We start from the raw sequence: 24,769 nt of genomic DNA, 5'->3' as shown, positions 1-24,769 counted from the left end.
TGACAACAGTAATGGCACACAGTTTGAAAATGAAGAAATGGCATTACTTTTAAGAGAGGAGCTTTATAAAGTCCATCTTGATATAAATTAAAATGAAAGCTAATTTGTCAGCAAATAGTACTCGCTAGCTCAATCATAAACACATCTATGACTAATGGGCATTTCACATGGTATCGCTTTTCTCATGTAGTGGAAACGTTTTGTGCAGCATTTTGTGCAAATATTTTTTATCTTCGGCGCACCTGCCGAAAGAAGCAGAATTTATGGTGCATGAGCACCACGTGTGGACCACCTCCACTCCACCTGTGAAATCGCCTGTGTTTTGCTGCTGATTGAGTAAAACAGCCTACCTTTCCCCTAATAACACCAAAATCCTTTATAGGGTTGAACAAGGTCATGATCAGATGCAGGTAAATATTAGTAATATTTTAACACTGATGAATAAGTTTAATTTTTCAAGACTTTGTGTAGTTAAATGAATCTCTCGTATATTGGGAGACAGATGTCTTCTTCTAGTTCTTGTCTGGTCAATATCCTACAGTGCTCTGTCCTGAAGGTTATGAAGCCACAAATAAAAGCTGTAAGGGTGAAATCCATCACTCACATTGACTTTCAGCAAGTGTTTTCTCAGGCTCTGTTCACTGCAGTTGGCCTGACTCATTGGCATTTGCTCTTTTGTCTCCTCCAGCCATTTCATTAACAACCCTGCGGCTGCTTTGAACTCCACCAGCAGCGTTTGGCATGATGAAATCTCCTGCTTTCTGCAACACATAGCACACATGACTTATTAAATGACATCTGGCAAATACCATAACCACTATGCTATTTTTATAATGCGTGTCCATTACAACACGTGTTTTAATTAGAGTACAGTCAGAGCTAATCAAAATCCTTACTTAATTCAATTAAGAAATATTAAATATTTATGAGCTGCATAAAACAATGTGGTCTTGTCATACTGATATTTCTCAAACATTCTGGCCTGAGACTGTTGTAAACCTATAACCTTATTGTAAGTATTTAAAGAGGACATTTCACAAGACTTTTTAGGATGTCAAGTAAATCTTTGGTGTCCCCAGAGTATACAGTACAGCATGTGAAGTTTTAGCTCAAAATACCCACAGATAATTTATTATAGCATGCTAAAATAGCCAAAACAAAATTGTGAAGTTTCTGGGTGTGTCCCTTTAAATGCAAATGAGCTGATAAAACGCAAACATTGATCACCATAATGATGGTTTGTTGATATTGAATTAAATTGTGCTGTCAATTATTTTCTCTCTCTGCACTAAATGGCAGTGCCGTGGTTGGATAGTGCAGGTTAAGGATTGGTATTATTATAATAAGATCCCCTTCTGACATCACAAGGGGAGCCATATTTCAATGACCTATTTTTACATGCTTGCAGAGAATGGTTTACCAAAACTAAGTTACTGGGTTGGTCTTTTTTCACATTTTCCAGATTGATATAAACACTGGGGACCCAATTTTAGCACTTAAACATAGAAAAGTCAGATTTTCATGATATGTTCCCCTTAACATCTACAATGGGCTAATGTGTTTGTTAAAACTTATTTGAGTTTAATTAAAACTTACTTTATTTAAACTAATAAAACAAATCAAGACCACCTTTTTACAGACTTTTACAGATTGCTGGAAAACACAGCTTTCACAACAACAACAAACTAACAAACTCGCACCAAAACTCTTAGGCTATGTTTACACAACATCAATGTAGGGAAAATTTGAAAAAATTGCGTCTACACAAATCCGCATAGTAAACCAAATATGCAATATTTCATGGACGTAAGGTGCAATAAACCAATGAGAGTCTCAGCTCTCATCCCCTTTAAAAGCCAGTTGCACCTGGCACCATGCCTAAGCCCTATTTAGAAAGCGGAATTTGTAAACTGAAAAACTAAGTAGAGGAAGAAAACCACCAGTTTAAGAATAATGTAAAAAAAAAATGTTGTTTTCATTTTTATTAAATTGTTTATTTTTTGGATTAAAACCTTTAAAAGCCTTTTTCTTTCAGTCATAGAAGTAAAAATAGCAGGATTTTAATTGCTGTAAATGCATTGATATCCTACATTATCTGTTTTGAATTGTAATTTCATAAAATAATTAGCAAATATGCAAGAAAAGGTTTGTACTCTGAAAATACAAAAAAGAGATAAAAAATTTACAAACGTGCGGAGAGCCGATTCAGCACTCGGACAGCGCCATGGGATTTTTAAAAAGCATTATTAAATATGTTTCTCATCATATCCACAGGTACAGAGTCATCATATACAATAAATCTGTGGGGTAGCATTTAAAAAACATTTAAAAATAGATGCATTTGTTTAAAGCGAAGCATTTATTTACTTACCAGGCTACATGTGAAGCAGCTCTTTACGCCTTCTAACGTCTCATAATCGGTCCTCATTTATGCCCAAGAGACTCAATAATAATCTTTTACATTTTAATGCTTTGATTTTTATATTTTAAAGCGTTTTTGTGCTGCTGTGCATCCATGTGTGTGATAAGCAGATAGGCGGATATTACTAACGCACTCTTTAAATAACAAAAACACTATTGCGCCAGATTTTATAGACCGGATTTTACTTGGTCAATGGCGTAGTTTATTTTATATCCCTCAAAATAGTAATGCGCCTGAACACACATCATTTTCAGACCAGAACGCCCATGGGCGTAAAATTGGGCGCAAATGCATTTGCTATTTAAACAACGTGGCGCTTAACATGAAAATGATCATTGCGCCATGTTGAAACTAGCAAAAGACACAAGCGTCGTGCATTGCACTGGGTGTATGATAGAGCCCTAAGACGACAAAGTGTGTCAAAAATTTGCACTTTGAAACCCGTCTTTACAAGTTTGCATTTTCAGGACTCTAAAACATTGTTGTCGTGTAAACAAACTTTACAGTTTACGGTTATAAATGTTGTCGTTTAAACAGCCCTTAATAACTTACTTCTCTTTAACTGTGTCTTTAAAAGCATTGAAGATGTTCATGGTGTTTTCTGTTTTGCTGTGAATAAGAGCTTTGCTTCCATCGGGACCCAACTTGCTCAGTTCCTCTGATAGTTTTTGAAGGGTTTCCACGTCCTTAGCATGCTCAGCTAACTCTGCATTCGTGTCCTATACATAAATAATTTATTGAATGTTAACGGTGTGAATGTAAACAGAATATATTATAGAAACAGACACATTTGCTTTCTACCAAACCCTAATGACCTCATGTCTACCGTCATTGTAGTCAGCTGCCTTTTTAGGGGTGATTCAGATTTCGTCCGCACCACATTGAGTTTTAGGACATCAAAACTTTTCAGAATGCCGCAAGCTCACCGCAGGTCATATGACAAGAACCAACCGCGGGTTTAGACTCAAAATCTGAATCGCCCCTTAGACAGCAAATGTAAAATGCTACGCACCTATGATGCTCTCTAAATCGAATATGGAACAGAGCTATTATGCTATCGGTGCTAATATCATACCTGAATGAGTTGAGATAGCTCGGTGACGTTCTTTCCAGGTCCATCGGTCTCTGAGAGAGCCTGTGAGCGCTTTAGCACAAACTGTTGAACCTTCTCAGATGTCCTCTCAAACTGCTCCACCTTGTCTCTGAGTGTTTCTATCTGAGCCACTTTCTGCCGGTGCTTTTCAGAGGTGTCAGTAAAGCGCTGACTCAAGCCCTCCATCTTATCCTGCAGCAGAGCGGCAGCTGTCGGATCAGCGCTCTCCACAAACTTCTCCACCTTCGTCTTCATGGCCAAGATGCTACTCTGCCTGCTGGACATGTCCTGCTCCAGAGCCTGAGATAAATAGAGATAAACATCTCTGTTTTTTTAACAATGAACAGTATCATTTCGTATGCTTGCGCTTTGGCATACTAGATTGTAAAGATTAGGTTTACACTGATGACGACATGATACAGTGACCTACATGAAGCTGTGACACTTCCAAATCAAAAATCTGTGTTATGAAAAACATACGAATGACCTTAAAGGGTTAATTCACCCCAAAATTAACTTCTTCTTCTCAAACTTTGAAACCTTTACAATAAAGCATTCAACAGACCTACATGTATGGTATAATTAATAACAATCACCCATCTTTGATCCGAAGCAAAAAAAGCCAATAGAGCATTGAACGTTATGAGAGTGAGTACATAATAATGACTACATTTTCCTAAAACTTTAAACTGCTGGATTGAGAAAAGTTAGCACTTTAATATAGTTAGGGACAAACGCTAAGTTTTCAGGCACCTACTGCATCTGTTCGTTTTACTATTATTAAGCCTTTTCTGTATTGGAGATTTGTCAGCTAATAAAGAGTATGAAGAAAGGTTTGAGGAAGGTCCCAATACTCAATGCATTGTTATGTATTAAATGTGTATATTAATTTGACAAGAAGTCAAAGTTCACTTACTGTACGTTTATGAATTTGCATTCAAGTTTTATATGTTTTCCCTGAGAACTTACTGTCTCTTTGCTAAGTGCATCTGAAAGAGATTTTGAGTCGAGTGGAACTTGTGGCATTTCCTTCACACGCTCCTCCACCCTCTCCATCCACTTCATCATCTCATCCAGACCATCCTGTACACTCAGAGAGCGTGTCAGGGTCACCTGCAGCTTCTCGTTGCGGTCGCTTACAGACTTTGACAGGTTGTCATATCTTTCGATGATGTCATCTACAAACATTTAATGCAAAAATTCACAGAATGAGTCATTTTATTTGATGATTGAACGGTATATTTCCTTATATTTACGTATATATATATATATATATATATATATATATATTTCTGCACATGAAAGACCTCTGCATGAGCACAGAGAGAGAGAGAGAGAGAGAGAGAGAGAGAGAGAGAGAGAGAGAGAGAGAGAGAGAGAGAGAGAGAGAGAGAGAGAGAGAGAGAGAGAGAGAGAGAGAGAGAGAGAGAGAGAGAGAGAGATCCACGGTGGATTCAATGGCGCTTATTATTAAATTTCAGATATTACTTGTTAATTTGTTATGAGTGGATTATTTCCCGATTCTCTGTCACACTCAGTCTAACATGCTGGAGTGCTCAGTTAGCCACACCCACTTATTTACATTACGCAGAACACACCAAATAAAAAAATCTGTCACGTCTGACATATTTCACAGTAATGGATACCGTCATACCACCCAGCCCGACTTAATATCATAATCTGAGTTTGTATGCACACCAAAAGCGACTTTAATTATGACCTACAAAGTCAATGCAAAGACACAAAATAGCAAGAATTTGCACTGGGTTATTTTAATGATGTGCAACACATTTTCAACACAATAGGCTTTATGCCCAGTTGCACTACTTCCTGAACTTCAGCCAGCTCCTTGTTTCCTGTGTGCCATTATTGGACAAACTGATTAATCCAGGTGTGCCTGACCTCAGTAGTCACAGCAACAATAATCAGACACACCTGAATTAATCAGTTTGTCCAATAATGGCAGACAGGAAACAAGCAGCTGGCTGAAGTTCAGGAAGTAGTGCAGCTGGGCATAAAGCTTATTGCATCTTCCAGGCAAGTAAATTAAATTTCAACTCATTTCCTTTATGCGTTGTTGTGCAAGCCAATCAGCAACAAGTCAGGTTGTATCAGAAAATACAGGACAGAATGGTTTTCATTCATCTCATCCTGCGAATAAAGTTATGTGCATATTCGCTTCACTTGTGGTGTGCACACAACATTACACTGTTTAGTGTCTTTTATCACAGAAACTGTATCTCTATGTAAACTAATTGGCTGTATCACTCAGTCTCCTCTCCACTTATAAGCTGGTGTGTGTGTTGGGACGTTCTGGCGCATTATTGCGGAAACCCGTACACATCAGATGAATTTATTAATGTTTTTAAGCATTTATACAGGTACATAACTTGCATGTAGATTAAACTAGAGCAGTGGTAAGCAACGTCGGTCCTGGAGTGCTGATGTCCCGCAGATTTTAGCTCCAACCCTAATAAAACCTTGCCTACCTATAGTTTTCAGGTGACTCTTTAGACCTTGATTAGCTTGTTCAGGTGTGCTTGATTAAACTCTGCAGGACATCTGCATTCCAGGACCAACATTGCCTACCCCTGAACTAGAGACTCACCCACTGTCTCTTGAATTTCATCTGGATTGGACAGCAGGTCGCCCTCAGCTGTGATCACGGCATCGGCCGTTTTCTTCAGCATATCCACTGCAGACTGACGGCCTGTTGTTTGCCCTTGAAGACTCTGAAAGAGACCAGTCTGCATTAAAATCCATGTTTTTAATATGATCTTTAAGTGCAATTATAAAATATTTCATTCCAGTCCTTGATTTTGATTCTGACTATTTTTTGCAGCTAAAGAAAGGCTTTTATTAATTATACTTCATGAAAGTTGCATTGTATTGTGTGGTAAAAGCAATAATGTATTTGAAGCTGTGCTGCATTGTGAATAAGTCACAGTTGAAGGGGTTGCACTGACTCCACGATATAGCACAACCTCTCAAACCTTACACTGCTAAGTCAAAAGGCTGATTATCTTAAAAGCAGAGCATCAATGGTATCTATTCTACATCCATACACAAGGTCACAGTGTTTGTCATAAGGTTATATGCAAGGTCAGGGGAGGGTTTTATTTTATATTTACAGAAAACAGTATTAAAACAGAAATCAATGTTCTCTCTGTGAATCAGAGCAAACTGCTGAATACAGTCAGAGTGCATCATGGGAAAAGTAATCTATTTAAGCGTAAGTGCCATTGTCTACTTCTCTATCCAGATTTGCAGGCAAGCAGATCTGATCAAATCTGTGCTCTGTTATGTGTGTCCTGTGCATAGCTGTTTTTACCTTATAAGTACAGACATGAGTGTTTAAATAATGACATCTTGGCCCTTTATGTATAGTGTGCAAACAGCTTGTGACTACATTATTATAAGCAAAGAGAGATCTTGCCTTGGTCTCCTCCAGTTGTCTTTGTAATGTCTGTGGGTCTCCGGCGATGGGTTCAGACTGCTGTCTTATGGACTCTTGCTCAGAATTATTCAGCCACGTTACTAAAGCTCCACTGGAGTCTTCATATTTCCTGTACTTGTCCACTACATCCACAAGGTTGTTTCCAAGCTGATTACACTGAAATGTATGAGAGGTATGCATGGGTTAGATACAGATAATCTAATTAAATATTAAATAAAACATTTTATTGTGAAATAGGAAGCAACACAACAAAACAAATTCCATTAAATCTTTTTACAGTAATTATTGGTGTACTACAGTAAACGTTGCTAAATGTAACATCACTATGAATAATGTGAATTATAAAGAAAAAATCTAAAGTAAAACATCAAATCGCATAAAAGGGGAACTGTGTGAGAAAATTTGATTATTTGTCAAGATGTCAAAAAATCTTATGGGTCTTAAAAGGTTTTGATAATGTTACATAATTCAGATCTCTAAACATGAATCAAAAACATTTAAATCAGTGGTGGGCATTCCTGGTCCTGGAGGGCCACTGTCCTGCAAAGTTTAGGTCCAACCCTAATCAAACACACCTAAAAAATATATTAAAAGGCGGCAGGGTGACTTGGAAATGGCATTCGGCTGTGTGTGATTAGGGTTGGAGCTGAACTTTGCATGACAGTGGCCCTCCAGGACCAGGAATGCCCACTTCTGATTTAAAGTAAATGCTGCCATCTGTTGGTAGAAAATGTCCACTATTTTGAATCCATTTAAACTTAAACAGAGCATACTGCTATAGCACAACTAACCTTTAAAATATAGGGGACTTTTCACCCCAAAACATTTAGTTTCTGCATAAAGAACATGTGGGCAGTTATGTCCTAATGGTTAGAGACTCAAACTTGTAACTTGAAGGTTGCCAGTAGCTCAACGTCCAGCAGGTTGAGACTTAGGTGCATGTTTTCTACAATTGCTCCTGGCAGGTGTTCTGGGTGTGCGTGTGTTGGAAAACTTGACAATCACGTAACATTCACTTTTTGAAATATATTTAGAACCATTAAGATTTTATTGCCAGAATACTGATGATTTTTATAAACTACCATTCAAGTTAAGGTTAATTTATGATTTATATTCTTCAATTATAAAGGTTTAATGTTCATTTAAAATTATGAACTAACTCTAAATATATTAAAAACTGTTAGATTTGATCATCCTCAGTGTAGTCCCATTGTCTTAAGTTTACAGAAATGTACTCTTGTCATTTTATCAAATCATTTAATGTTTCACTGAGATTATTTTTAAACAATAGCCTATTGAACAGGGTTCCCACACCTTAGTTGATTTCAAATTCAAGGACCTTTCAAGGACTTTTCAGATCCAATACCCACAAATTCTAGGACTAAATATGAGGACACTTTTTAAGTGAGAGCAAGGTTACATCGAGTTACCTTTTAAGATGCATTGTTATAGTTCCCTTTCGAGGGAACTTGCACTGCGTCACTGTGGTGACACTTTGGGGACGCCTCAGGGGGTAAGTGTGAATGTTCAACCAATGGTTAGGCTTAGCGACAAAGACAGAGTGAAGCGGGAGCCAGGAAGTATATCAATATCTGAAATATGGGCAAAGATGGCATACAGGGACGCAGGAAGTATGGCAAAGGAGACGCAGCGTCTCGTTCCTTTTCTCAGGGAACAACAGTTACATACGTAACCCGAGACGTGTGCTTAAAAAGTCTAGAATTATTATGATATTATCCAACACTACACAGGGAATAATATGGATTTTTTCTAGAAAACTTCTTGCATAGAATAGATTCAAGCACTTTCAATGACATGTATCTATGTATGTATATTTTCAAAAACTACCCAGAGCCTAAATTTTTTTCCCCAGATTTACAAACTTTCAAGGATTTCAAGGACCCGTGGAAACCCAGATTGAAGAAGTTTTGAATTCTATGAAGTCAAGCATTTCAAAAACATTCATAAATGAAACTTTATTTTTATAATAAAATAAATGATTATGTTGGCACAAGTACATTTTTCTCAATAGAACTAACAAAAATTTTATTAAATCTAAACACTCTTACACCGCGCCCTAACTATATGCGACACTCACTGCAACACGCAAGAAACGGTATCTTGTCTTAATCAGCTGCGACAGTGGATTTTATTTCTGCAATGTCACAGCTGATAGAGAGATCTCATACAATAAAAGTTCTGCACATTATTATTCATCAAACATGGATGAGAAGAAACTGATTACCCATTTAACTCTTTCCAGCGTTTTAAAAAAGTTGCCAGCCAGTGGCAGCAGTTTTTATTACTTTCACAAAGGTTTAATGGTTACCAGAACATTTTCTTCTTTTAAATATATAAACATACAATATATCAGATGAAAGAGCAGACGCTGTTAGAGGTTGCTAGAGATCAAAGATTGTTTTGTTAGAGATCAGATTCAGAGCGATGATCAAAACATACACAGAGTTTGTACTGTTTTTGGATCATTGGATGTCTCAGTGTTTCTTTAATATTCATTTCCTTCATCCATCCATACAGTACATACATCAACACTGAGCGATGGTCAAAACATACACAGAGTTTGTACTGTTTTTGGATCATTGGATGTCTCAGTCTCAGTTCATATCAATGTAACGTTAGGTAAGAGCACCAACTAGTGGATAATAGCGGAAACATGGATTGCCGTAAAAACTTTTCATTGGCAGCTAAGCGTTATCTCTTATTTGACGAGATAATTGTGGGAAAAGAGTTAAAAGCAGAAATATACAATTCCCTCAAGATGCACAAGAAAAGCCATAAAAAGTGGAGGATGCGTCTATGTATGTGTGTGCGCTTCTCAGCTGCAGTGCAAGAGAGCAGAAACATATCAAACTTAAACAATGCAAAAATTTTCTGATTGGCTGTTTTTTGTGATTGATTGCATCACACTATGCCCCTTTTTAGTGTTCAGTATGAACAGACAAATAGCCCATTGCTGCAGGCTAGACATACTGTACAGACATAAGCTTTTATATGCAACATTTTTAAAGATTATGTTAAAGAAAAAATCACATACTGCACTGCTCTATATGGTTGAAATGACAATAAAAGCCTTTTGACTTGACTAAAGCATTTCATTCCCTAAACGTTTGAACGGTAGTGTACTATACTCATTGAATTGAAACATAATCACAAGTACCTTTGCGTGAAGAGCTTTGTAACAGCTGGCTGTAGAGTCTAGCTTCTCCTTCACTGCAGCACAAGTCCCAGACATATCAACAGCTGGCAGGCCGTCCGTTCCTCCAGATTCAGCACGATTGCAAACCCTGGCTGCCTCCAGCACCTTCTGACCTGAGATAGTGATGAACCGCAGGTCTCCTTTATGAGAGATGACATCTTCCGAGAAGCTCCTCTGTCTCTTTAGGTTATTACTCAAGGTTTCCAGACCCGCCGCGGGCGCTCCCAGCTCCTCAAGACGCTCCTGGGCCTGATGTAGCCACGTCTCAAACTCCCCACAATCGCCCTGGAACTTCTGGAGCTCCTCTTGAACGGTTTGGACTTGTTTCATCTGCTGCTCAGCCCGGGTGAGGGAGGAGTCGTATCGGTCCTTCAGCTCTTTAATGTCTCTCTGTAGCTTATCTTTTTCAGCCGGTGACAGGACTTGAGCTTGTTTGTCCAGCAAAGCCTGCGCTGACTGTGTAGCTATAATCAGGTCCTGCTGTTGAGACAATATTTCCTGATGATGGGCCTGCAGATAGGGAAAATAAAATGTTGGGCAGGTTTAAATCCATCTGATTTAATTTAGTAATACAGCACTCTGAAATACTTCATTGCCGCCATCGTTAAACAGTTTAATGTATCTGAAAGTTTCTAACATACCACTATTACCCTTGTGTCTTTCATATCAATGTAAATCCACATTAACACAAATTACAGTAGTTATATGGTGTTATATCATGACTCAAAAAGTAGCTTTTCCCCTTTTTGGAAAAAAAAAACCCTTTAAATGCATTTGATAGATAAAAAGAGAGAACTGCACATTGCACAGAACAGTGTTATTAAAAGTGTTGTTAAAGTACGTACTTGAATGCGTTCATACTGCTTATCTAGGTCCAGGGCTTTACTGTCTTTCTCTTCAGCAGCGTCTAGACGTGCATTGTCTGTGGTGTCCAAAGCGTTTCCATTCGGATCATCTCCCTCTTCAATGATCCTGTTCAGTGATGTACTCTCGGGAAGGTTTCCATTCTGCTTTAGCATGTGCTCCTTTTGTATCCCACCCATTTCCTTCTCTTTCCCAACATTGGAGATCCAGTCTAGAAGATTCTCGATCTTGTTTTTGCTCTCTTCGAGTTGCTCAACAGCTGCTACCTGTAAGGTTACACACACAGATAACATATTTATGATTTATTGAATAAATGAACTGAAATTAATCTAAAGATCATTCTGAGAGCCAGTGGAAGTATCTGGTTAAATAACTACCACTGCAAAGTTATCAAAGGCATAATTGACATCAAATTAGATCATTATAACTGCTCCATACAGTTCAACAGTGAGCGGTCAGAAATAAAAATACACATGCTCATTTGATCATTATATTTTTCCACTTTTTAGACTGATAGTGAAATCTTAAAGGAGTAACACAAATGTTACAAAACTTTTTGAATTATGCTGTGACTAAAGATGAAGATAATTTCTGTCATCTTCATTCTAGTCACAACTTGCAAAAATGTACTCATGTCATTTTAAGCAGTTTCTTGCAGTCTCACCCTTTGATGTTTTTTAAACAGTATTGAAGAAGATTACATCTATTCTGCACCCTTATTGGCTGATTGTCTTTATTATTCAGGCTTTTTTCAAAAAATTTTTTTTTATATAAGCAAAACTATTAATAAAAATAAAAAATGGAGCTGTTTTGTAATGAAAGAAGTTAATTTGTTGGCACATATCAATATTAGTTTTATATTATACATGTAAACTTGAAACCGTAAAGACTTGATGTCATTCACACTGCTTTACGGCAGTGCATGGACAGATGATTCAGTACAGAAGTGTTCATGCCAACAGCTGCCTCTCTGGTTGATGGACGCCAGTCAAGATAATGTTTATCTCTGTGAATTCAGCAACCTAACACATTTTTACATTGTGAAGTTGAAATCAAACTAACTTCTAGATTATAGAACCACAGACTAGCAATGAACAATCTTTTAGCTCATGTTAGGTACATCTTCAAAAGGTAATTTATTATAGACATTATATAGACATAAAAATCCGGATGTCTGGACCAACACATTGTCCTACACAGCAATGCCATAGAACCATTTTTGGTTCTACAAAGAACCATTAAGTGAAAGGTTCATATTAGAGTCATTTATGTCTTACGAAAGAATAATTAATGATGGGCCGTTGAATTATAAATAAAATAATGCACAGACAAGGTGGTAATGCGTTACACCACGGGTGTGCATTTTTAAATAATTCAAAGGACCAGAATGAATTATTCTGCTTGTAACACAGTTACCACAGACATTGCTCTGCTAGTTATTTTAAGACATTTGACAGGTTAGGTGTGTGGTTTACAAAAAAATAATCAACACCCATGGAACATTTCTCAACCAATCAGAATAAAGCATTCCTATAATAATCTAATTAATAATCTTTAATAATCATGGTTTAAACTTTAATAATCTAAAGAGCCTTTTTTCACCACAAAGACCCTTTAGTGCAACAGCTCTTTATGATACCATTCAGCCAAAAATGGTTCTTCTAAGCACCTCTGTTTCACTCTATAGAAATTTTTTTATTTTGTCTCCAACCTTTTCAGTCTCTTGTTTAATGGCACGTGTCAACACCTTGTCCAGATCATTCCTGGATTCATCTGCACGCTGGTTAAGCATATTTGCCTTGCTCTTCAGTTCCTCCAATTTGGTCTCAAGAGCCGATATCTGCTCTGGAGTGAGTTTACTGCGATTCTCCTCCAGGAACTTTTTAGTGCTGCTGATGACTTCATTCAGGGCGCTGACGTTAGCCTGCAGGTCTTTCTGCAGAGCCTAAGAGACCATAGAGAAAATCTTTCAGTGTTTAGATTTAAATAACAATTACCCAACATCTAAACAGGCAACAATGACTGTGAATGGTTGGTGTTGTGCTCTGGGTGTTGCAAAGGTAAAGTTAATATTTCTGACATTCAGTTCCTTTTGAGAGAGACATCTTGTTTCATCAATAAATGCCATAGCAATGCTATTCAGAGCTATTAACTTTGCAAGTCTGATGTCCAGGGTGGCCATTTACCTGATGTTCTTGTTGGTATTGCTGAAGATCTCCTACAGTCTTTGCACTGGCAGCCTGCTGCTGGTGTCCGATGAGGCGGTTCTCCGTCTGTGTTAGATCATCAAACAGCTCTTGTAGTTTATCTGAGAACTCTTTCTGCTTCTCCACCACAGCCTATCACATAAAGACAGACAGGTTTAGAAAACATCAAAACATTTTCTATAGAGCACAAACTAACTGATGATGCAAACTGAGCATTTGACCATTAGTGGTGACTGAGTATGCTGTAAACATGCGAGCCGTTCACAGAGATGAAATAAATAGATAGAGAAAAATATTTTCTTTAGGTGGGTTAGTGCTGCCTTTAGTGGCTGGAAAACATTTACACACAGCATAAGATTAAAACGTTGGTCCTCTGGTATTAAGAGCTGAAATGGTTCGTGCAGCCTGTAAAATATCAGAAGAATCAAGAAAGAGTAGGTAAGTCTGTGCCAGTGGTCAAGCCATCGCTTCTGGATTGTGAATAGAAAAAACATACAACACTGAGTAGTACAAACATTCACAAAACTTTTGTTGAAAATTGCCTACGACACTTACTGTCTGAATATGTACTTTTAAAGACCCCCATAAAAAATAAGAGTTTTTATCCAAGCCTATTATCTATAAGGCCATATACATGTCTGTAGTGTGCACTTATAGTATGTATTTGAAAGTTAAATCTCTTCCAAGAAAACTTTCCAAAACGAACTTGTATGCGTAAGTATTTATGTATTTCAATATGTCACACATCCTGATGTAATGAGAAAAATGGTCAAGAAAATTTGCTCTTCAAAAGAATTCAAGGGGTCTTTAAAGGTAGACACTTACAAATTTAACAACATTTCATCACAAAATGCACCACACATGTGTAATCAATATCATTTGGAAGTACTGAATGCATGTTCACGGGATTATGAACATAATTTTCTCTGGGATCACTCAGACCTGCTGCTCAGTCTGATCCTCACAGATCTTCAGGTGGACCTCCAGAGTTTGGGTTTGGATGAAAACCCTGTCTGTCAGCTCTTTGCAGGATCTCTGTGTGGTGCAAAGGGCTCTCAGAAGTTGTCTGCTATGAGTGGGAGTCAAGAACTGAGCGTGCTCAGAAATGAAGTTTTGAATATCAAAAGCAGCATCTTCCAATAGTTGGCGACGTCCTGATAAGTTGTTCTTGATGTCCTAAATGAAGAGCAATAATGAATTCAATGTTTGACAAATTTTTTATGTATTTGTTACTTTCTCTGTCTGTTTAAATTCATGGTTTAGTAAAAACCCATAATCAGAGACTTGCAAACAGGTCTGGTTTTATGTCACAAGGCTTCAGGACATTAAGATTTAGAGACAAGCACAGAAGACAATCACCATGGGGACTCTTGTTTTTAAATTACTTGTCGATAGACATGAATTTGAAAAACAAGAGACTTAAATTGGCAAAAAACATCACTTAGAAAGAAGTGTGAACTGTGTTAATCTAGTATCTAAATAGTAGGCAATGCTGTGATCAGCACAAAATATACAACATCAGCTTAATATTTTCGAATATCAAAAAAACAACTTACCTTATTTTGTTGAATCTTGTCTTTCACTTTGACCAAGTCATCATTGTTCATGATGTCAAGCTTGTGCACCAGTTCAGAATCATCTTTTAATAAAGCTGAGATTCTATCAAGGGAGCTTAGCAAATCCTCATATGAGGTTTCCAAATGGACCTGTAAGCCAATATAATCATGTAATGTAATTTGCTTTAATGGACTGTGTTCTGGTTTATTATTTTTTTCATAATTCTTCACTAACCTTCACCGTGTCAATGGCTAGTAGAATAGCTTTACTTCTCTCAGCTGACAAATGGCAAACATCTTTGAAAGCATTCTGCAAATCTACATAAACCGTAGCCAGATCTTGGTGGATTTGTGTGGGAACGAGTTCATCAGCAGAATTGAGAAGTTGCTCTGCTACATTCATATCTGCCTTCAGCACAGCAGGGAGAACAGCAAGCTGTGCTTCCAGAGACTAAAAATGGATTGTGTAGAATTAGTTGGGGAAAAACTTGTGGAATTGTGAAGAGTAGCAACAAAACAAAAGGAACAACAATGGCTCAAGTGGAAAAACATACAGAAAGAAAGTTTTTTTATCTTAGCAATAATTTTGATGAGAGGAAAGACATTTATATTTTACAAGTGACAAACCTGAGCTTCCTCTAGTTGAACATGCAAACCCTCTATATCTTCTGCTAATGGACATTTGGTCACTAAGTCATTTCTTATTTCGTCAAGGGTATCACAATGATCCTGGAGACTGCCAACACATTCCAGGTAATTCTGGGTAGAAAATCCCTGTCAGGTGCAAACAAATAAATTCAACACATTTGCTATTATACAAAAAAGTGGTGGCATCACTCACTGTAGGTTTGATTAGCTTAACATACCTGTTGGTTAGAGCTGGTGACAATGGTATCGTCTGTTACTTCAGCCGTACTGCTTTTAGCTTCCATACTTTCATCTGTAACGGCAACAGTTGCCCCCAAAAAACTGCTTAACTTTTCATGCACTTCTTTAAGCGCTTCCTGATCTCTGCTATTGGAGATCCCCTGGATTATCTCCAGTAGCTGACACTGTACTAGTCCAACATCAGACTGATGATACGACTCATGATAACCCTCATCAGCCGGACATTTCCAATCATCTAGACCAAGTCTGTGTTTTTTCAAATCAAGAAGGATGTCTAGATCCCTGCTTCTCTCATGTTGATTAGGTTGGGTAGCAGCAAAGTGTGCATAGCGTTGTTGAATGATTTCAATTATCTTCGCAATGACTTGGTATTTCTGACTTTGAATCTCATCCACACTTGCTCCTTCCACCTTTGCTTGAATAAATTGATTTATAAATGTCCCTAAATCACTGTTGTTCATTATTTCTGGAACATTTTCACTTTCTGTCCATTCTTGTCGAGATACTTGAGAAGGTTCCTGATGTGCGTCTTTAACAACCACTTTAGACTGTTCACCTGTGCTTTGTTCAGTACCCCAATCTCTGACAGAAGAACTTGGTAGTTCAGAGGAAGACTGCAATTCTTTCAATCCAGTAAAAAGGTTCTCTGAACAAAGACCTGAGGTCATGGCTGAGTCTTTTCCCTCTTCATTGTCTCTTTCAAAATCTGATTCATCTGCTTTGGAAGACTCAACTACTATAGTGACATTTGGGGGAACATGGTTACATGATACTTGTTGCTCAGACAAGCATTTTGTGTTACGTGTACCACTATTAACATCCGAAAGACTAGCATCAGAAAGCATTTCAAGTGGTAACAGGTCAGAATGTACTGCAGTTATATCTTCCGGTTTGATTTCAAGAGAGTTTTCAAAGTCATCATTTTGTTTTTTCTTACTGTCAATGCTGCTTTTAGTGCAGACCATGTTGGATTCAGGTTTTGCAAGGGGAACATTTTCAGACATTTCAAAACTTTTGTCTTCATGTTTAACCACTCGTTTATGATCTGTACTGTCAAAATGATCTGGTCTTTCACTTGCAATACTGGAGTGTTTGGCTTTATATAATTGTTCAGCTTCAGATGCCATATCTTCTGTTTGAAGTTGCAAATCTTCAGCTAATGTAAGATGATTATCACTCATCAAACTGAGCTCTGCTGTAGTCTCCAAATGGGTTGATTGTTCCTGTGTTAGTGTTACTACTGGTTCAATATCTACAACTATTGGTAGCGAAGCACTTAAGTTTTCACCGAGTTCCTCCCTACAGATATTTGTTATTTTTGACTCGACTTCAGAATCAAGTACACTTTTTGGTTGTCCTTTGTCAGAGCAGATATCACTTTGTGATAAACACAACATTTCAGAGTTACTTTGCTGCCTCACTTTTGTCTTCAGATGGGCGAGCTCATTTACATTTGGTAAAGAACCTCCAGTTTCACAAGAAACATCGATGACAAAAACATTCTCATTCCGACTTTCTGTCTCATCTTCCTCCAATGTGAAACCTCCTTCTTCTTCATCTATAGTTTCTAGCTCAGTTTTAGGATTCTTTAAGTGACAATGAAATCCATTATTATCTCCCCCTATCCCAGCAACGTTGTCAATCTCCTTGTCTTCAGATAAAGTTTTATATATAGCTGGACTAACATCACACAAAGTGTAATTTATGGTTAAGGCAGGTACTGGTTGATCCTGACTACTGCTTATATGTGCTACATTTGAAGACACCTGTGAGACCTCTTCTGATCTTGAGTTTACTGAATCTGTTTGATTGAGCTGATCTCTGGCAGTATCAAGCATACTAACAGCTACCCTTTGGTCCTGCTGTGAGTGTAATGTTCTCTCTGCCTCTTTATCATCCAACATTTCCAGTTGGCGGTCATCTGAAACACTCCGTAAACACTTTCCCTCTGAATCACTGATGGCCTTCCTGATCAGCTCTGAACAGAGAACATTTCTACTGACATCACCAGAAATCAGACCTGTTTCTAAAGCCTCACAAACATTAATGTTTTCTTTGATGGCTGCATCTTTAACAACCACTTTAGACTGTTCACCTGTGCTTTGTTCAGTACCCCAATCTCTGACAGAAGAACTTGGTAGATCAGAGGAAGACTGCAATTCTTTCAATCCTGTAAAAAGGTTATCTGAACAAAGACCTGAGGTCATGACTAAGTCTTTTCCCTGTTCATTGTCTCTTTCAAAATCGGATTCATCTGCTTTGGTAATCTCAACTACTACAGTAACATTTGGGGGAACATGGTTACATAATCCTTGTTGCTCAGACAAGTGTTCTGTGTTACGTGTACCACTATTGGCATCCGAAAGACTAGCATCAGTAAGCATTTCCAGTGGTAATGGGTCAGAATGTCCTGCAGTTATATCTTTTGGGTTGATTTCAAGAGAGTTTTCAAAGTCATCATTTTGTTTTTTCTTACTGTCAATGCTGCCTTTAGTGCAGACCATGTTAGATTCGGGTTTTGCAAGGGGAACATTTTCAGACATTTCTAAACTCTTGTCCTCATGTTTAACCACTCGTTTATGATCTGTTCTGTCAAAATGATCTGGTCTTTCACTTGCAATACTGGAGTGTTTGGCTTTATATAATTGTTTAGCTTCAGATGCCATATCTTCTGTTTGAAGTTGCAAATCTTCAGCTAATGTAAGCTGATTATCACTCATCGAACTGAGCTCTGCTGTAGTCTCCAAACGAGTTGATTGTTCCTGTGTTAATGTTACCACTGGTTTAATATCTACAACTATTGGCACCGAAGCACTTAAGTTTTCACAGAGTTCCTCGCTAGAGATATTTGATATTTTTGACTTGACTTCAGAATCAAGTACACTTTTTGGTTGTCCTTTGTCAGAGCAGATATCACTTTGTGATGAACACAACATTTCAGAGTTACTCTGCTGCCTCACTGCTTTCTCCAGTTGGGCGAGCTCATTTACATTTGGTAAAGAACCTCCAGTATCACAAGAAACATCAATGAAAAGAATATTCTCATTCCGACTTTCTGTCTCATCTTGCTCCAATGTGAAACCTCCTTCTTCTTCATTTATGGTTTCTAGCTCAGTTTGGGAATTCTTGAAGTGACAATGAACTACATTATTATCTCCCCCTATCCCAGCAACTTTGTCAATCTCCTTGTCTTCAGGTAAAGTTTTATATATAGCTGGACTAACATCACATGAAGTGTCATTTATGGTCAAGGCAGGTACTGGTTGATCCTGACTACTGTTTTTATGTGCTACATTTGAAGACACCTGTGAGACCTCTTCTGATCTTGAGTTTACTGAATCTGTTTGATTGAGCTGATCTCTGGCAGTATCAAGCATACTAACAGCTACCCTTTGGTCCTGCTGTGAGTGTAATGTTCTCTCTGCCTCTTTATCATCCAACATTTCCAGTTGGCGGTCATCTGAAACACTCCGTAAACACTTTCCCTCTGAATCACTGATGGCCTTCCTGATCAGCTCTGAACAGAGAACATTTCTACTGACATCACCAGAAATCAGACCTGTTTCTAAAGCCTCACAAACATTAATGTTTTCTTTGATGGCTGCATCTTTAACAACCACTTTAGACTGTTCACCTGTGCTTTGTTCAGTACCCCAATCTCTGACAGAAGAACTTGGTAGATCAGAGGAAGACTGCAATTCTTTCAATCCTGTAAAAAGGTTATCTGAACAAAGACCTGAGGTCATGACTAAGTCTTTTCCCTGTTCATTGTCTCTTTCAAAATCGGATTCATCTGCTTTGGTAATCTCAACTACTACAGTAACATTTGGGGGAACATGGTTACATAATCCTTGTTGCTCAGACAAGTGTTCTGTGTTACGTGTACCACTATTGGCATCCGAAAGACTAGCATCAGTAAGCATTTCCAGTGGTAATGGGTCAGAATGTCCTGCAGTTATATCTTTTGGGTTGATTTCAAGAGAGTTTTCAAAGTCATCATTTTGTTTTTTCTTACTGTCAATGCTGCCTTTAGTGCAGACCATGTTAGATTCGGGTTTTGCAAGGGGAACATTTTCAGACATTTCTAAACTCTTGTCCTCATGTTTAACCACTCGTTTATGATCTGTTCTGCCAAAATGATCTGGTCTTTCACTTGCAATACTGGAGTGTTTGGCTTTATATAATTGTTTAGCTTCAGATGCCATATCTTCTGTTTGAAGTTGCAAATCTTCAGCTAATGTAAGATGATTATCACTCATCGAACTGAGCTCTGCTGTAGTCTCCAAACGAGTTGATTGTTCCTGTGTTAATGTTACCACTGGTTTAATATCTACAACTATTGGCACCGAAGCACTTAAGTTTTCACAGAGTTCCTCGCTAGAGATATTTGATATTTTTGACTTGACTTCAGAATCAAGTACACTTTTTGGTTGTCCTTTGTCAGAGCAGATATCACTTTGTGATGAACACAACATTTCAGAGTTACTCTGCTGCCTCACTGCTTTCTCCAGTTGGGCGAGCTCATTTACATTTGGTAAAGAACCTCCAGTATCACAAGAAACATCAATGAAAAGAATATTCTCATTCCGACTTTCTGTCTCATCTTGCTCCAATGTGAAACCTCCTTCTTCTTCATTTATGGTTTCTAGCTCAGTTTGGGAATTCTTGAAGTGACAATGAACTACATTATTATCTCCCCCTATCCCAGCAACTTTGTCAATCTCCTTGTCTTCAGGTAAAGTTTTATATATAGCTGGACTAACATCACATGAAGTGTCATTTATGGTCAAGGCAGGTACTGGTTGATCCTGACTACTGTTTTTATGTGCTACATTTGAAGACACCTGTGAGACCTCTTCTGATCTTGAGTTTACTGAATCTGTTTGAGTGAGCTGATCTCTGGCAATATCTAGCATCCTAACAGCTACCCATTGGTCCTGCTGTGAATGCAAGATTCTCTCTGCCTCTTCATCATCCAACATTTCCAGTTGGTGGTCATCTGAAACACAGTGGAAACACTTTCCGTCTGAATCAATGATGGCCTTTTCGATCAGCTCTGAACAGAGGACATTTCTACTGACGTCACCAGAAATCAGACCTGTTTCTAAAGCCTCACAAACATTCATGTTTTCTTTGATGGCTGCATCTTTAACAACCACTTGAGACTGTTCACCTGTGCTTTGTTCAGTACCCCAATCTCTGACAGAAGAACTTGGTAGTTTGGAGGAAGACTGCAATTCTTTCAATCCTGTAAAAAGGTTCTCTGAACAAAGACCTGAGGTCATGGCTAAGTCTTTTCCCTGTTCATTGTCTCTTTCAAAATCGGATTCATCTGCTTTGATAAACTCAACTACTGCAGTGACGTTTGGGGGAACATGGTTACATGATACTTTTTGCTCAGACAAGTGTTCTGTGTTACGTGTACCACTATTAGCATCCGAAAGACTAGCATCAGTAAGCATTTCAAGTGGTAACGGGTCAGAAAGTAATGCAGTTATATCTTTTGGGTTGATTTCAAGAACGTTTTCAAAGTCATCATTTTGTTTTTTCTTACTGTCAATGCTGCCTTTAGTGCAGACCATGCTGGATTCAGGTTTTGCAAGGGGAACATTTACAGACATTTCTAAACTCTTGTCCTCATGTTTAACCACTTCTTTATTATCTGTAATGTTAAAATGATTGGGTCTTTCACTTGGAATACTGGAGTGTTTGGCTTTATAGAATTGTTCAGCTTCAGATGCCATATCTTCTGTTTGAAGTTGCAAATCCTCAGCTAATGTAAGCTGATTATCACTCATCAAACTGAGCTCTGCTGTAGTCTCCAAATGGGTTGATTGTTCCTGTGTTAGTTTTACCACTGGTTCAATATCTACAACTATTGGTAGCGAAGCACTTAAGTTTTCACCGAGTTCCTCCCTACAGATATTTGTTATTTTTGACTCAACTTCAGAATCAAGTACACTTTTTGGTTGTCCTTTGTCAGAGCAGATATCACTTTGTGATGAACACAACATTTCAGAGTCACTTTGCTGCCTCACTTTTGTCTCCAGATGGGCGAGCTCATTTACATTTGGTAAAGAACCTCCCGTTTCACAAGAAACATCGATGACAAAAACACTCTCATTCTGCCTTTCTGTCTTATGTTCCTCCAATGTGAAACCTCCTTCTTCTTCATCTATGGTTTCTAGCTCAGTTTTAGGATTCTTGCAGTGACCATGAACTACATTATTATCTCCCCCTATCCCAGCAACGTTGTCAATCTCATTGCCTTTAGGTAAAGTTTTACATATAGCTGGACTAACATCACATGAAGTGTCATTTATGGTTAAGGCAGGGACTGGGTGATCCTGACTACTGCTTATATGTGCTACATTTGAAGACACCTGTGAGACCTCTTCTGATCTTGAGTTTACGGAATCTGTTCGCTTGAGCTGATCTCTGGCAGTATCAAGCATACTAACAGCTACCCGGTGGTCCTGATGTGAATGCAGCATTCTCTCTGCCTCTTCGCCATCCAACATTTCCAGTTGGCGGGCATCTGAAACGTTGCGTAAACACTTTCCCTCTGAATCACTGATGGCCTTTCCGATCAGCTCTGAACAGAGAACATTTCTACTGACATCACCAGAAATCAGACCTGTTTCTAAAGCCTCACAAACATTAATGTTTTCTTCAATGGCTGCATTGTAGAAACCATCCAACATGTTCTGCTTTTCCATGATCTGTAAGGCGACATTACTTGATACGCAGCCTTGACTGACAGACTTTTTCAAAACTGACATTGTGGGGCTTTCATTATCTACAAAATCACATTGTCGTTGCTGTAAAGTAAGTACTTCTAAAACAGTCTTTTCATCGATAAGGCCTTGATCGAGTGCCTCCAAGTCATAACGTTTTCCAGAGGTGATATCTAAAATCCCTCCTTCCTCTACTTGGGCTCTAAGATGGATGCAATAATCCCTCTCATGTTTGTCATCCCACAAAACCTCAGAATGTGGGAATTCAGAGGTTGTTTCTATAGTGCTGGTTGTTTCGTTGAATAATAGAGGTGGGGATCGTGAATGTCTTTCTTGGTCTTTTTCAATAGTATCAGTATATTCAAACTGATCAACTACTGAACACATGTCAGCCTTGCCTTGACTGTTGTCTGTGTTTGAACATGTAGAGTCTTTATCTGCTTCGTGAGGTTTAATTTTAATCCCATGTTCACTACTGCTTAGGAAAGCATCCCCATTTTCATCTATTCCAAAGTTCTTAACATCTGATTCAGAGGAATCCAAAGGTTCACATATTTGCAATTCTTCCAAAGCACCAAAACTGCCAATAAGAGAGTCCTTTTCAATGTCGGAAATGTTTTCATTCCTGTCAGCACATTTTGACTCAGACGTATCAAAGAGTAATTTAGCCATTTTATTTACCTTCCTATCAAAAATTAATAGTCTTTGACCTGACATTGGATCCATATAGCTATTCATCATGAGGTATGAAACAAATAACTCCTTTGCCTCAGAAGGTGTTGGGGCATTTGTGGCACTTCCATCAATCTTTATTTCTTCATCGGATTTCTTAAATCCTTCAAGTTGTAGCTCGCGCATAACCAGCCAAGAGGAAAATCTGTCATTTAATTCATTGATATCAGGGAACACATCTGGGATTTCTATTGTCTTCAACAGGTCTTTTGTAAACAGGTCAATCATGTTATTCTGCACTGCAGAGTCCATGTCAACCACCTCAGATTTGTCAGGTATATACAAGGCTGTTACTGTCTTTCGCTTACTAAGCAGTTCAGAAGCCAGCTGTTCTGTGACTATGTTTTCTTGAAGAAAAGTTGAGAATGAGAGAATTTCACCAGCATGAGGCCAAATGAGACCCATGAAGGCTTTCTGTCTCTCGAGGACTAACAATGCGCTGCTGGAACTCATTAACTCACACTGGACGGCCTCATCAATTGTAAGTCTTACCCCATTGCTAGGATTAACAATACCACCGGTTTGGGCTTGGTTGCTCAGTATTTCACTCGCAGTGTCCTGATCAATCAGACCCCCGTTTAAAGCCTCTTCAACAGTTAGCTTTTGGCCTGTGCTGGGGTCCGAAATGCCTCCTGCAAATAACTGCATGCTCAACAACCGAAGCAAAGAGTCTTTATCAATATTGCCTTCATGCATAGCTCTCATAATGTTCACATCTTCCGCAGGTGTCAGGGAAACAGTTCCATCTTTTCCACCCTTCACAGGAAGCAGGCGAAGTCTTGTCGGTTCATGGATTCGGCTCCTCTGTACAAGCTCAATCAGTGAAACTTTTTCTGCAGTGTTGGGATCAATCAAATCCTTTAAAATGTTCCTCCTCTCCACTATCTGGAAAAACAGCGAGGAAGGTATCAGGCCAAGTTCAAATGCGCTCTCCAGATTAAGAATATCTCTGGTGTATGGCGGCCTTAGCCCTCCAGTCGCCAGCTGGATTTCAATAATCTTTATCGCTGTTTGTTCCGATATAGCACCATTTTCCAAAGCAGTTATAACCGGTAAGGGTCCCGAAGCAAATTGGGGATTCTGCACACGCTTGTTAACTTCATTTAAGTCTTGCAGTTGCTTGAACATTGTTTCATCCAAAAGTCTGTTTCTGAATGCCTCTTCCAAGTCTGTACACAATTGGTGTTTAGGTAAAATGAGCCCAGTGGTTATAAGCTGGGCAGCAAGAAGACTGAGTCCCGTGTTGTGGTCAAGGAGACCATTCTGAATAGAGCAGCACACAGTCATGACAGCTCCACTTTCGACATCCAATATGCCTTCAATGACCTGGAATCCCTGGTAAGAAGAAAATGAAGTTTTAAAATACATGTTCAAACATAATCGCAAAGTACTTTTTGATTATAAATATGATAACAAATACAATAAAACACACTCACCCATAAGTCAAGTCTATGGATTGTATTAGCACATTTGCAACAGTTCAAGTCAGCGTGTCACACAGCAAGAAAACGTGATGTAATAAAAGCTTACATGCATCTGTGAACAGAACTCTTAGCATTTTGCAGAACAACACAGTTAGAGAAAAAACACAATGGA

At 38.4% G+C, this 24,769-nt stretch overlaps 1 protein-coding gene across 11 annotated transcripts in view; it reads right to left on the bottom strand.

The window, feature by feature from the left end:
• dst (dystonin) overlaps positions 1-24,769 on the bottom strand; it is a 172,955-nt gene that overhangs the window by 50,639 nt on the left and 97,547 nt on the right. For 10 of the 11 annotated variants that reach the window (XM_065249549.2, XM_065249570.2, XM_065249486.2 and 7 more), the window contains 15 exons: positions 15,683-24,508; positions 15,444-15,590; positions 15,052-15,267; positions 14,817-14,966; positions 14,203-14,436; positions 13,240-13,392; positions 12,765-12,998; positions 11,035-11,319; positions 10,151-10,699; positions 6,952-7,128; positions 6,124-6,247; positions 4,485-4,693; positions 3,498-3,815; positions 2,975-3,141; positions 605-761 (listed from right to left, as the gene is read on the bottom strand). In XM_065249549.2, the coding sequence (XP_065105621.2) occupies positions 605-761; positions 2,975-3,141; positions 3,498-3,815; positions 4,485-4,693; positions 6,124-6,247; positions 6,952-7,128; positions 10,151-10,699; positions 11,035-11,319; positions 12,765-12,998; positions 13,240-13,392; positions 14,203-14,436; positions 14,817-14,966; positions 15,052-15,267; positions 15,444-15,590; positions 15,683-24,508 (11,946 nt within the window). The remainder of the gene's footprint in view (positions 1-604; positions 762-2,974; positions 3,142-3,497; positions 3,816-4,484; positions 4,694-6,123; positions 6,248-6,951; positions 7,129-10,150; positions 10,700-11,034; positions 11,320-12,764; positions 12,999-13,239; positions 13,393-14,202; positions 14,437-14,816; positions 14,967-15,051; positions 15,268-15,443; positions 15,591-15,682; positions 24,509-24,769) is intronic. The other variant, XM_065249534.2, reaches the window with a different exon arrangement.

This window comes from Paramisgurnus dabryanus, chromosome 20 (genome assembly GCF_030506205.2).
Source record: "Paramisgurnus dabryanus chromosome 20, PD_genome_1.1, whole genome shotgun sequence".
In the NCBI taxonomy this organism is placed as follows: domain Eukaryota; kingdom Metazoa; phylum Chordata; class Actinopteri; order Cypriniformes; family Cobitidae; genus Paramisgurnus; species Paramisgurnus dabryanus.
Note: the sequence above shows the minus strand (reverse complement) of the source record. Positions and strands in the feature narration are given on the sequence as shown.